This window comes from Mobula hypostoma, chromosome 9, assembly GCF_963921235.1.
Source record: "Mobula hypostoma chromosome 9, sMobHyp1.1, whole genome shotgun sequence".
Lineage (NCBI taxonomy): Eukaryota > Metazoa > Chordata > Chondrichthyes > Myliobatiformes > Myliobatidae > Mobula > Mobula hypostoma.
This window is the reverse complement of record NC_086105.1, coordinates 107622595-107637647: the sequence shown is the minus strand read 5'-3', so window position 1 is coordinate 107637647 and position 15053 is coordinate 107622595. Positions and strand designations below refer to the sequence as shown.

The 15053-nt window shown below is 39.6% G+C and overlaps 1 protein-coding gene across 2 annotated transcripts in view; it reads right to left on the bottom strand.

Annotated features, from left to right (window-relative positions):
- grifin (galectin-related inter-fiber protein) overlaps positions 1 to 13946 on the bottom strand; it is a 48653-nt gene extending 34707 nt beyond the window's left edge. Inside the window, exons 1-2 of one of the 2 annotated variants that reach the window (XM_063057426.1) lie at positions 13913 to 13946; positions 11533 to 11592 (exon numbers count right to left, since the gene is read on the bottom strand). In XM_063057426.1, the coding sequence (XP_062913496.1) occupies positions 11533 to 11592; positions 13913 to 13930 (78 nt within the window). In that variant the 5' untranslated portion in view covers positions 13931 to 13946. Of the gene's footprint in view, positions 1 to 1053; positions 1152 to 11532; positions 11593 to 13912 lie in introns of those variants that run through there. The other variant, XM_063057427.1, reaches the window with a different exon arrangement.
- Positions 13947 to 15053: the final 1107 nt, after the last annotated feature.

The following is a 15053-nucleotide window of genomic DNA, read 5'->3' as shown; positions in this document are numbered from 1 at the left end:
TCCTTCAACATGCAGAGGAAAAGATTTACCTCTCTAGGAAAAGATTTACCTCTCTAGGAAAAGGATGATATAGCAAAAGTATAGCCTATGCTAAGGTTATAAATATGGGGAACACTCAGCAGATTAGGCAACTTTAATTGAAATATAATTCAATTAATATCTTGGATCGAAGAGCCTTCATCTTCCATCTGTAATATTAACTCTTGTTTCCCTTTCCACTGATGCTGTCTCACCTGTTGAGTCTTCTTAGTATTTTCTGTTTTATTCCAGATTTCCAACATATGTCACTTTTATTTTTGATTTTCCTTCCACTAAGGTGTACAGAACTACCACCTAGTTGGAAGGTACTGACCTGTGGGTTCACCTTCAGATGCAGCAGAACACACCTTAATTTCCTAGGCTTCACCCATGGGTGCACATTATTAGGTAACTCAGTAAAGTTTATTTTATTTTCACATTCTAAACCATTACTAAAGCAATCTTCACTGAAGCTATATATATTCCTGTTCACCTTAAATGCTTTCCTATTTTCAGATGATCATTTATTTCATTTTCCCCTGTCACATTAAATTATATTCAGACATTTCTAAAAATATAGCAATAATTTTTCAAAATTCTGATTTTAGCTATAATGAAATTGCTGTTTGACTGAGCTATAGACCATAAGATATAGGAGCATAAGCAGGCCATTCGACCCACCATTCAGTCATGGGCTGATCTAATTCTTCCAGTCATTCCCACTCCCCTGCCTTCTCCCCATACCCTTTGATGCCCTGGCTAATCAAGAACCTATCTATCTCTGCCTTAAATACACCCAATGACTTGGCCTCCACAGCTGCTTGTGGTCACAAATTCCACAGATTTACCACCCTCTGACTAAAGTAATTTCTCCAAAGGCATATGAGAAGAAAGGATTTGTTTCATAAAATATACCTCACAATATCACTCATCTAACAGTGCATGAAGAGTCAAAATGCTGAGGGGCAACATGCACTTTTGACTCAGTAAGCAATTCATTTGTGGCACAGAAGATAGTAAACACTTTATACTCACCCTTAAGGCCATTGAATCTGCTGTGTTCTAGCTGTGCACAGGGGACTTGGGTTTACAATAGTTCCAGCTGGGAAACAGATATACAATAGGACCAAGACCACGTGGGCTTGGATTAGTGGCCTGACAAAGCAGATAGAGATATGTGATGATCTCATCGCTGTGATTCAGTTGTGACAACCTTCTCATAAAAGAACGGTAGTTAGGAATGTTTGCACTAAAGACCAACTCTTCATACTCTTCTCACTTGTTCCAAAATTCCTTTGAGTAGTCTAAGGGTGGCCTGAAAATTTTTAAGAATGTACCGCATATAAAATAAAATTACATGCATCAACTTGCTATGTCCTGGCTGAATTTTTGAACCTTAATCTACAAAAGGAGAAAATAATTATGTTCAAAACCAGTTTTGTGGCTTAAAAGGAGGCTTAGTTTTTGATATTCATTTGCATGCTACTTCTCATTGCTTAACTAGTTCAGAATCAGAATCAGAATCAGATTTACTATCACCCACGTCTTGAAATTTGTGGGTTCAATGTCCAATCAGGAGTCAGATGGCAGAGGGAAAGAATCTGTTCTTGAGTCATTGAGTGTGTGTGTGTTCAGGCTTCTGTACCTCCTTCCACAAGACTGTAAGATATAGGAATGGAATAGACCATTCAGCCCATCGAGTCTGCTCCACCATTCCAACATGGCTGATCCTGGTTCCCACTCAACCCCATACACCTGCCTTCTCGCCATATCCTTTGATGCCCTGACCAATCAGGAAACTATTAACTTCCACCTTAAATATACGTGCGGACTTGGCCTCCACCACAGTCTGTGGCAGAGCATTCCACAGATTTACTACTCTCTGGTTAAAAAAATTCCTCCTTACCTCTGTTCTAAAGGGTCACCCCTCAATTTTGAGGCTGTGCGCTCTAGTTCTGGATACCCCCACCATAGGAGACATCCTCTCCACATCCACCCTATCTAGTCCTTTCAATGTTAGATAGATTTCTATGAGATCCAGCGCCCCCCTCCCCCCCTGCGTTCTTCTAAATTCCAATGAGTGCAGGCCCAAAGCTGCCAAACACTCCTCATACATTAACCCCTTCATTCCAGAAATCATCCTTGTGAACCTTCTCCAATGACAACTCAGCATTCCTAACGGTAGCAAAGAAACAAGGCATGACATGTGTGATGGAAGCTGGCTTTCTCACGATATGCACATGGACCTTTAAAATTATTCATCCAGCTACCACTCATCAAACTTCGCCATAAATAACTTGGTGACTTTGATGTTAACTTTCTTCTCGAATGATTTACTTACTTTACTTTATGTACTTTAATAATAAGTTTACTTTGAACGTTGAATTTTCTAGATGTCTAGACAGTGTATCTCAGCAGATTAATATCGAGTGAGCAAGTGTCAGTCAAAACTTTCCTGACCTGCATCAATGCTAAGAAATATGTTTGTAACATTTATTGGGCGATGATGGAAAACATCGACTCATTTATCAAGGCTGATTGACTTCAGTCGTCCTTGTGGAGAACTGTTAACTCAGCACAGATCAGGGAATTAAACCCAAGCACCTTCTAGTTTACATTCCTCAGATTTGCACTGAATAGTTCATTACCAACTGAGCCATGAAAGAAGCTTGTCTACTTTTTAAACTAATGTCTTCCTGTACGCACTAACCATGATTGATTGCTATGTGACTCCTTGCTCAAGAGGGCAGTATTCACTACAATTTCTCTAATAGACTACAACGTAGGCATGTGTTCTGTGACAGTGCTGTGAATGGATTTAATGAAAGTTGCAATCATGCTGTGTGAGCTCTTTGCCTGACTCTGTGTTGATTTTTTTTTCTCTCTGAGAGATGTTTTATTGTCCTAGTGTCTGTTCACATTTTCCACTCTGCAGATTGGCTTTGTTGAACATTACACACAACTGCTTCACTATAATGCCATTGCTTGAGCATCAAATTCTTGCTAAAACCTGATATTTGTAACTATTGTCAACCACAGATTCCACAACAGCAGTATTTTATGCTGATTGTCTTTCATTCTTACAGAATATGATGCCACAATGATGCAGCCTCAAGTTCCCCACTGTCTGTTTTGGCATAGCACAGATTCATTCAATGTATCAACACTTGTTCAAGGATCTATTGAGAAATTATACGATTATTAGTACGATGTTAGTAACTGAGCTAGATTGAACACTGCACTTCTGAGATTGGTTATCAGATTTTAATCAGATAACAAAGCCTCTTACTTTAAATGCATCTGATTTTTATATTTAAATCTTAGAATGTAGCAGAACATAAGAGGGCACTCAGCTCATCCTGTCAATGCAAAGTTTTTGAAAGCTTTATCCAAATTCTGACTCCTCTCTTGTGCTTTTCCACTTCTTCTTTGCCCTGCCTTCTCCCTTGGTGTTTTACTGTCACTTAATGCACAGTAAAACAAAGAATTGCACACTTAAGTCACTTAACCTGATCTTCACATAGTAACTGGGACAAATACTCTGAATATCATATATTCTCGAGAAATGACACTTGTATGGGTTCAGATCTCATCAATCCATTCGTGGAATGTGAATTCAAATCCAGTTCCAACTTATTGGAATTATACTGAACCAGGATTACCAGGACAACAATAATTTCACCAAAAGACAACACTCACTAATGCACTAAGCAGATAAAGAGTAAAGTGGAAACATGTTTTGTCTAATATATTTTGTAGTCAATGTAAGCAAACTGTAGGGGAAGTGATTAATCTGGGGCAGTATTTTCTGCAAACGCAGTAATTGTGACATCAGTTGATAATACTTGGAAATATGTATTTTCAGGGATAAGTCAAATCTCCAAGAAGAATGTTTTTAGAAAGATGTAATTTAAGCGGCAGGTGGATGGGATTCTTGTTGAAGGTTTTGGTGATGTAGCAAGAGAGAATCTAAGAAAATCAACCATCCAAAAAAGTTAGCATAATATCTGGAGAGGTGAATTCTAAAAAAAAGTACTGTATACATAAGAATAAAAAAATGACCGAGTATTTCTAGATCTTTCAAACTGATTCAGGTGGTGATCGTTTCCGTGATAGAAAAGCTAAAATAAGGTATACTGACAGTACAGAATTTCTATAAGTAAACAAAATCAATCAAAGTTCTTTTGCCAGTTACTGAGACTTTAATTGTTTTTCTATTCCTGTAGAATGAACAATGATCAGCTCACAATAGTTTAAAATGTGCAGTGAATATTATATTTTAAACTGACTCTGTTATTGAAAGGGTGCCATTTTATAGGCTTGAAGTCAATGCTGGAGGCCATGGAATACAAACAGCTACAGCATATGAACTGGATGGATTGTACAGTGGAGTCTCCAGGGTTGGTTCGAAGGCCAGTTATTTTCTAAATATATGTTAATGGCTTAGACTTGTTACGAGCACAATTGCCAGATTTGTAGATAATGCAAAAGACGGAGATGAACCATGAGGAGGCTAGTAAAGGGCATCCAGGAGGTAAACACAGCCTGGTGGAAGGGTTGGATAGGTGGCAGACGAAATTTAATGCTGAGAAGTGTGAAGTTTTACATTTGACAGGAAGAATGAGAAGAAGCAAAATAAATTAGAGATGCAGTGCTAGATTGGGTAACAAGGACAGAGAGATTCCTTGTTGGAAATAGCACAGAATATTGAGAAAGTGCTGCTGCTCTCCTCATATGCAGACAAAAAGACATTTCCTATATTCTGAGAGTTATGTGATTACTGGACTGCACTTTATATTGGTTTCCTTCAGTTTCTCGGTGTTTTCTTTCTTGTGGATGATCTTTTAATTTTTTTCTGTGTTAGAGGGGGCTTGGGAGGTTTGGTGATACTGTCACTGTTCTCTTCTGTGAGTGAGGGGGTCGTGGATTGTAATGTGTAGGGGGTCGTTGATTGTTATCATGGCTGCTTTTTGCTACAGGTGGGGGGGGGGATGTTGGGGTCTGCGAATTTTATTTCTTTTCTCTTTGTGCCGGTAGTGGAGGGAGTTGATGTCTTTTCTTTCATCGACATCCATGGTCCTTCTGTATTTAATGGTTATCTAGAGTGGACAAATATCAGAGTTGTGCTGTACATGCACACTTTGACAATAAGATGAACCTTTGAACATCTAAATAAGGATTTAAGATCCTAGGCTCTATAAGTACAGGTACAGAATACCAGAGCAAAAGTCATCATGATGAACTTCTATTAAACACTGGTTGAGCTACAACTGGAATCAAGGCAATGAAGGGAGGCAAGGAGTATATGAGATAGGACACCTGTTCCACATAGCTCATATAGACCTGTTAAGTTAAAGAGGGACATGAGAAAGGAGTCTGTGGAAATGTTTAGTTCATCAGTTGGAGAGGGATGATAATCTTGAGGGATGGGTTGTGACGTCAGGAGGTTGGAGATATCATGATCAGCTGCGGGGGGGGGGGATGAAATTGATGGGCGAGGTAGCAATAGTTCTTCTACTCCTGGCGTATAGGCAGAGACCAATAAATGCAGTACCAGTGTTAGGACCTTGAAATGATGGTCAAGTGAGGTGGAGGAGTGTTTACAGGATTGCTTTGAATCAATGGTCTGGATCATATTAAGAACGTGTGCTTAGCCCATGCTTTACTCTGTCTGCACTCATGACTGTATGGCTAAGCCACCTATATATTTACAGGCGGCACCACTGTAAAATCTTAGTTGGCAATGAGGAGGTGTACAAGAATGAGATATATCAGCTAGTTGACTGGTGTTATAACAACGACCTCACACTCAATGTCAGCAACACCAAGGAATTGAACATGGACTTGACAGAAGAGGAGGTGGGAGAAGTTCAAGTCCAAGTTTAGTTGTCATTCAACCATACATGAATACAGTCAAATGAAGCAGCGTTACTCTGGTGCCAAAGTGCAAAACTGAGTACCAACAGTCATACACAGCACAGGGCACATATAGCACATATAAGACACCAAGAACATAAAAGGTATCAGTAAATTACAATCACACAAAAAAATGTAGTCCAAGTCCCTGTGTCCATGAATATTGGAGCAGTCTGCAGTCAAACACAATACGGCTTGTCCTCTGCTGAGCAAACACTAGGGGGCAACATCGACTCCCTCATGGATGCCACACCATGGCACGTCCAGCACTCTAGTTGAGGACATCGACTCCAAAGCCTCCAGCTCTCCTGGGCAGCTGTGAACAGGCGGCACCGTGCTTGAGGCCTAATCCTTGTTATGACCAAGGCCATACAGATCCTCTGCCATCCGCCAATAAGCCAACGTGTTGGACTTGCAGCATTCCACAATAACAATGTCCATAGGGTCTTGCAATCACAAGCAAAAGTGACTAAGATGATCATTTATGGTTAGATTGCACTTCGCTTTCAGAAGACAGCTCCTCCGATGTCTCTCTGACTCAGGCAGCAACACAATCCACAAGAAGTTCAGCTCCTTCAGAGACTCTTCCAAATTTCTACGGGCGTATGATGGAAAATGTTCAACTGGTTGCATCACAGCTTGGTATGGAGGCTCCAAAGCACAGGATTGTAAGAGGGTTACAATGCAGAGGGTTGTAGAGTCAGCCAGCTCCATCTCAGGCACCACCCTTCCATCTTCAAGAGGGCGGCAGCCATCATTAAGGCCTCCCAACAGGGAGGAAGTACAGGAGCCTGAAGACCCACACTCAGTGATTTAGGAACAGCCTCTCTCCTTCTGTCATCAGAATTCTGAATGGTCCTTAAACCCTTGATGTTACCTCATTATTTCATTCTTTTATACTACTTATTTTGTAATTTGTAGTAACTTTATGTCTTTGCATTGTACTGCTTCTACAAATTGACAAATTTCATGTCCTGTAAGTCAGTGAGAATAAACCTGATTTCAATTCTGATTGAGACTCTGGCTGGAGAGTCTGAGGCAGTGATGTAGTTTAGCACTAGAAAAAGTCAATTTTGCAATCAGGTCAAGGTTTGATTGTTGATGAGGGGTTCCAAAGAGATCCTTATAATGAGTAAATCGAAAACCTGAAGTAGTCAGTGCAGTTATTGTCCTGGTGAAGCAGTTCTCCATTAAGACATGTTGGAGTGGGCAAACAAACACAATGTGAAAGTCTGCCACGGTCCCGGCATACATCAATGAAACATGCAAGCCCGGCATTGAAATGTGTCAGAAGCTAATGAATATCTCTGCTTTAAGATGCCCTCTATATACAGTGAAGTCAGACCACTGTGGAGACCTAATGGAATCTGGCACAGCTTGAAGAATTAACTCTCACTGGCTAATCTCAGAAGCTCTACATGGAATTTCAGCACATGAACCTTCTTTCATTTACTAATAGATTAGGAATGCATTAATGTAACAGCTTACTCCCCCCTGGACTCCATGTGGTGTCCAAGTTCCAGTCTTGTTGATATTGCCTTGCATTACCCTGGAGAATCACCTTGTAGACTTTCCACAAGTTTAGCCAGAGACGCCACTGATTTCAAAGTTCAAAGTTCAAAGTAAACTTGTTACCAAAGTACGTATATATCGTACCATATACTACTTTGAGATTCATTTCCTAACAGGCACTTACAAGGAAAAAAGAAATACAATACAGTTTTTCAAAATAGTACACATAAACAAAGTCTGACAAGCAACCATTGTGCAAAAGACAAACTGCGAAATTAAAAACAAAAATGACGACATGATTAGAAAGGGTCCTTGAAAGTGAGTCTGTAGATTATAGAATAACTTCAGAATAGTGGGGAATGAAGTTATCCACACTACTTCAGGACCCTGATGGTCATAAGATAATAATTGTTCCTGAACAGAGGTGTGGGACCTAAGATTTCTGTGCCTCCTGCTAGATGGTGGTAGTAAGAAGGCAGCATGGCTTGGATGGTGGGACTCTTTGATAATGGATGCTGTTTTCTTGTGGCAATGCTCCATAGTAAATAATGGACTGGGCATTATCCACTACTTTCTGTCACCTTGAGCACTAGTATTTTCATACCAGGTTGTGATGCAACCACTCCACTACGCATCCATAGAAGTCTGTCAAGGTTTTCGGTGACAGGCAGGATCTACACAATCTTTGGGATGACACATGTGTTGGTCCCAGGACAGATTCTACGATATGTTGATGGCAAGGAACTTAGTGTTACTGACACTCTCCACCTGGGTCCTCTAATGGGGACCTCCAGCTTCTTCCTCTGTAGTTGATAACCAGTTCTTAGGTTTTGCTAGCTTTGAGTGAGAGGTTGTTGTTGTTCAATTGAGATTGTAGGACTAAGGATTGAGAAATAGAATGGAAGATAATCTCTATATCGTCATTAATTTAATGCAGTTGTCTCTTTACTGGCCAGTGTGTGTTTACTGATGGATTCATTATGGAGAGAGGGCATTGATGTCAATGATCAAATTCCACTTCTGGACAGCTCTTGCTGCTATTCTTTAAAGGGCCTGGAAAATCAAATAAATATGCTCCATTTCAAATTCCATTGTAAATTAATCCAAAAGTTTGATAAAATTAGGAAAATTAAAATAATGAGTCTCTACAAAGGATAGGAGGAGAGACTGTCTCGATGTAGATTAATTAACAGAAGGCAGCCAAAAATAGTTTGCTTAATTTCTCAGAAATAGCTTTGATATTTGACACAACCAGTATAGACAGAGGCATTATTTGTAAAGCTCGTTCCATCAACAGTCCCCTAGTGGAACTCATTTTTCACTAATGATATAAAGGCTTCTTTTGGCATAAAGCCCTGACTGGAAAATCTTCCCCAACAGCGTCAAGTGGATAGACTGCTAATTCTGGTTTAAATCAATGATAAGGGGCAGACAGATGGTCTTACAGAATGGCGCATCCAGACTACAGCTTGCATATGGTGGCATTCCAGTGCAACAGAAGAGAAGGCCTGTTTATGTAAGATGCTGGCAAGCACCAGTATAAAGGTCTTAGCCAAGTCTGTCTTTGTTTCTGGATACTGTCTCTTGATAGGGCCAGGCATTTTATTCTCTTTACTTGAAGAAAAGATTTCTCTTCAGGTGTGCCTTGACTAGGGTGGTGTAATTTCTAAAGAACCCAGAATTCGTGAGCTCACTGACTAAGATAAGAAAGCTGAGAGACATATTTTCCCAATCAGAATGTTACAGGATTAATATGATTGCGAAGCAGCTTCTGTAGATAAGGTTGTGGTCGTCAAATATTTAGATTTTACAGTTCAAATTGATTATTTCTGTAGAGTGTCAGTATTATCATTTTTATTTTTTTTAAATTGTGCAGTCATTTTAATCTGTGAAATGGATGAAGTCAGGACTGTGCAAACCTTAGTCACCTCATCAAATTGTCCCATTATCATTTAACTGGATTGCAGGAAGTAACCCTGAGAGTTTGCTTAGTACAAACTCTCATTGATAATGTCTCAGAGACCATAGAACTACAGACTCCAGTTATTTTCATCAGAAATCTGAAAGTGCAGCCTAAAGTCTGGCTGGGTAGTGAGTATATTGCTTCCATTCTTGGGTGTGGGCAGAGACCTTGTCACCCACTTCTCCAACTCCAGCTGCTGCTTGCACAGACCATGGCAGGATGGATATTGGCCTGATACTGGAATGAGGGTTGCCAAGCTGACAGAACGGGGATGGAATTTCAGGAGAACTGGCTCTGATGCCCACATTGGGATCCAAGTCTGATTTGTCTTCTTTTCAGATATCAACACTTATGTTTAATGGGTCACCAATTCTTATTATGAACATTCTGGATTATATGTCTTTTTCTTGTGTGAAGCGAGGCACTGACCCCATGACCCAGGAGCAGGTATCCAGCATTCAGGTGGTATTAATGCTCATAACATACCTGGAACCAGGCATGAATCATTAAATTGTAATTTTCCTAGAGTCCAGGATCTAGAATTCATTGAATGCTATTCTGACATTTCAGTCCCAGTTATTGCTGATGAGATATTTGTGTACTAGATCATGGTTAATGCTGATGAGATATCTGTGGCCTGGATTATGTGGCTTATGAAACTAACCGGTGAGTAAAGTAGTTTTTAAATGATTGTAAGTTCATTGCAACACTCCTCTATCAGGATTTTGCTCCTCTGTTACCTCACACACGTTTACATCACATTTTTTCCTAGTCTTTCACTATTTTAATGTGGAGCCACACAGGACTGAAAACACAGCAAGAGAGGATGGCAGACTTGCACAATCTCACTGATATTTGTGAGTGCATAATTAGTACCCAATCTCTTAAGTACGTGCCAAATAAAGGAAGACCTGTATTTATTTAGTGCTTTTCACTTTCTCACCATGTTCCAAACGTTTTACTCCAGACAAAGCACCTCAGAAGTGTGGCCACAAGGAAACATGGCAGCTTATTCGCACTCAACAAATGCTCACAAACCACAAAGGGGTAATAACCAGGGATGTCACACTGAAGGAAAATAATGAGTGAGGCTCCCAGGGAGAACTCTCCAAATCTGCAAGTAGCACCATGGAAGTTTTGACATTTAACTGAGCGAACATTCAGGACCATGACTTAACACTGCTTCTGAAAGGTAACACCATCTGTCAGTGCTTCACTCTCGCAGTGTTGCACCAGAACTGTCAGCCTAGATTATGTGCTCAAGTGTCTGGAATGAAGACCGAACACCTGACTCTCTTATTCAGATAATAACGCTTATACCTGGATATATTCTATCAGATTAATCAAGGCATGTTTTAAGATTAACAAAGGTGCTTGTGAAAAGTGAAGCAAATGGTCTGTAAGGATTTGATGTCAAGACTAATAGTGCATTAAGCTGAAACAAAAGCAGCTCTTAGACAGCCGGAAGTATTTTGAATGTAGGAAGTGCAGAGAAGTTTATGTAAAGGCTGTACAACAGGTTTCACAAACTCACCAAATGAATACTGAATACAAAGTTCCATTAAAATGTAAAGAATACACTGTGCCTTTGGCAACAAAATATATTTTTTCCTATAAACAGACTAAGGGAGATATGATACAAGTAAGATCAAGATAGGATGATATCTTTACAATAGGCTACAAGAGGACATAGCTGCATAATGCACAACTCTGGAGCTAGAATAATAGAGTAGAAGTTAGCCGTTCAGTCCATCTGGACCATTTCTCAATAACTAGATCTGCCATCTCACTCTCTGTTTCACACAGATTGTAAAATATACAGTGAAGCAAGTGATCAGCTAAGACGTTGTGCATGTCCTTTTCTTAAGCTGTGACACCCAGTTCAGTACTAACCAGTTTTAACTATTGAGCCTGAGCTCTAACACACAGTCATTTGCCGTTACACCCTATGGCTCAGAGTTTGCTTCATCATGATAGTATGGAACACCTTTGCGTCTATATTACCTGCATATCATTGCTGCTGTTACACTGCATGCTGCTTGCAGTCTGCTTCAAACTATATCGTATTTTCTTTTGCTTAAAGTTAATAGAAATAAAAACTATGATGAACTACGTTAGCTAACCTGTTTTATGTTACAGTGTCCAGTCAGAAGAGGATCCTTATGAAAGTTTGCACAGAAGAGCTGGATTAAAAAAAAAGTCATTTCAGAATCTGTACAGTGATGACTAGATCAACATTGACTGGCCAGCTCCAGTTATTTTAAAGAGAATGGCACCTGCTTCCTAAACTACGTAATTCAAGTAGTAAATGTTGAGCATAAGCTACAAGCTGTGGTGTCCACTAGCTTGCTTCAAGGAACAGTTCAGTGTGAATCACATTAACAGTATGATGAGAATCACATAGAAACCAGATAGTAACAAAGGCAATATGTTGTTCCTTAAGAAAGTTTGGAAACTAGCTGAGTTTCTTACAGCAATCTGAAATTTTCATGATATGTCCAAGTTTATTTTTCTTAAATTGGGGAGGTCAATTCATGTTCTCTAAACTACCAGCTCAGTAGTAGTATGGTCACTCAAGTTGGGCATGATGTTCTCCTAAGAGGTTGTCTACTGGTGGGCCCTCAGGTGGCTGTGATCCACATATTTTGATGCTGTGTAGGCAAGAGTAAGTGGTGACTGGAGTTAGTATTTGGGTCTTTTGGTTGTTCATTCTTTCCTTTTGCGGCTGCTGCTTGTGCTCTGTGCGCAGCAGAGGTCGTTCACATGCAACACAACTCCCTCCTGAGTAGATTTCCGCTAGGTGTATCTACTGCGTGCAATGCCTTTCCAGTTTTCCGATGTAATGTTACATTTCTTCAGGCTGATTTTGATGTTTTATTTTGAAGAAGTTCCTTTGCTCACCAAGGGCTCACTGACCTTCTTTCAACTGGGTGTAAAGGGTCTGTTCGGGGAGACATGTTACACAGCTAGCAGTGATAGAACACAAGTAAATAGGAGCAGGAGCAGACCACTTGGCTCTTCAAACTTTCCCCACCAGTGGTTATAACTGTAGCTGACCTCTGCCAAGACTTATCTCTTCTTCTGTGCCATTTCCATTTAGCCCTCAATTCCCTGATCAAACAAAAGTGCACTTACTTCCTCCTCAAATACACACAGTGTTCTAGCAATGTTTTAAGCTGTCTCATTTTGGGATTCGCTGGTGCTAATCTCACCCCTGAGTCATAAAGATCTGGATTCAGGTCCAGCTCTAGAGTTTGGCTGACACTTCACTTCTCTACTGAGTAGCTGCTTTAAATTCATAGTTGATTTTGTTTTTTGGATGAGATGTTTAATAGAAACCTTTTTGATACACTCAAACCATAGCATTATTTCAAAGAAGGAGCTAAAACATATACCTTGGTAACCCAATAAATATTTATTCCCCGATAACACCAACTAACATCTGAAAGATAAATTGCCTGGCCATCATGATTTGCTACTTGTGGGGAACCTGCATGCAAATTGTCACTGCAATTCTTACACTGTACCAATCAATGCTGCATAAAGATCTTCAATGGTTCCAATAGCCTACAGATGATAAAGGCATTATATAAATGAAAGGTTTTCTTTAAACTCTTTGTGCCTGATGATTGACCATAAGAATGCTTTATAAAACAAACATATGTTGAAACTGTCATTTTTGTTAAAATTACAGTTAAGGTTTGAAAGTGTTTCAGTAGAATGTGATTCCCATTTAATACTAAACTATAAAGAATTTATTTTCTAGTTTCCATATATACCCATGTTTGCTATTTTCAGTGTCTTTGCACAGTTTCCTTTTCCTCCCTATCCCTGTGGAATTATTCTATTTCAATAAATGAATAATAATGCAAATGTCACAAGTATTTGTCAAAACTGTCAGTCCCACAAATAGCAAGGTCACAAATGAAGGATTGTACAAGCAAGAAAATGCAGAAGATAACTAAAAGTCAGCTGGAATATAAAATTAATACAAAAATATAAGGAAGTTATAAATTCAACCTAAACAAATAAATGTTAAGGGATTTTTCCAAAATAGTGTGAAACTCATCTTTTGGAAAGTAAAGAAAATAATGATTTTTAACCTTGCTCTATCCCTCTGTCAAAATCCATTTCACCCTCAAGCAAACAAGTAGCTGTACAGGTGGCTCGGGAGATTTGCAAATATTTTAAATATTGCCCTTTTTTTTTAAACATTTGAAAGGAATGTGTCATTTTTTTAACTGGGAAACTGCAGGGCAGTAAGGGATTGTAGCCCCAGCAGCTGTTATCTCAATGTTGTGACGCTTCTACTGTCTGCTTTGTCATCCCAAAATAAAACAATTGCATAGAACAATTGACTGGAGAAGGCTCAGATGCCCCATGCTGTCGTGACGTACTCTGCATCAGGACAAGAGAGCTCCTGCACACTAACTCTGATGGGGGCTGTGGTGAGAAGCTAACCAGCAGAACAAAATTTCAAGGTCATGCAAGGAAAAAACTAACCTGGAAAATTGTGCTCATATCCAGAGAAACAAGGTGGATCATGCTTTGGTAGTGCCATATCTGTTGCAATTTTCACTCTCAGGACCAAACCTGCTCTCAGGTGCACCATGTGGTGGTCATTAGCATTTGTTTCACCATCCTGCAACTGGATACAAACAATGATATTTTTCTATAGAAGAATATTAACTTTCCTTTTTCAATGCGTAGTTAGTGCTTGCAAGTCCACTCTAATAAAGCTCACATAATGCACCACTTACTTTTTTCCATAGTCCTCATTGATATCACATTTAAGTTCATGCTTTACCAAAATATGAGATGCAGCTATGTAAACAAGTATAAGTAGCTAAAACTTTGACAATACTCAACATTCCCAGGACCCAACTGTGAACTTTTTCCAAATATTGTACAGGGTTTCCTGAATGTCGATAACAAATGTCAAGTTTGAAATCAAATGTCACTTTTCACCTTATAAATATCAGTCCTGTTCCCAGTTTGTTTTGATTATAGTTCAGAGTTTTAGTTTAGTTTAAGTAAAACTTTAAGTTAAGCTTTTAGTGGATTACTAGCCACTGTAACCAGAAAGTCAAGTATAACAATGCTTTACGTTAGTCCTGCTTACATTGCAGACCAGTGTTTCTTCAAAGGCAATGCTTGGAGTCATTTGAGCTTTACAACCTCAGCAACATCATAATAACTTTCAGATTTGTTCTTCCAAAAACCTTTGCCCAGGTTATTAAAGAATACAGATCTTGACAGAAGTTCCTGTGGGACATCACGGATAGCCAGTCTCCAACATGGATAACTACTCTATGCCTGTGGGCGTAGAGCCGATTTCAGGCCCACCCCGTGTGGTTGACATGTAACTGTCTCCTCAGTTCAGGAGCAATTAGGCACAGACATTGATGCTGATGTTCACATTTCCCGGATGAATAAAGTTTGCAAAAAGACAATAACGAACCCCTGCAGCGGTCAAGACGCACAGCTAAACTGTAATGCAAATACAGACTGTGTTTAGCATGAAATGCCTCATATGTACAGGAGTTGAAGCTTGTGCTGATTGCTGCTTAAGTATACTGTTTGCATGGAGCGACGAAGCTCCACAATGCTTTGGTGGATGGTATCCTCTCAAAGCAGCCAAACG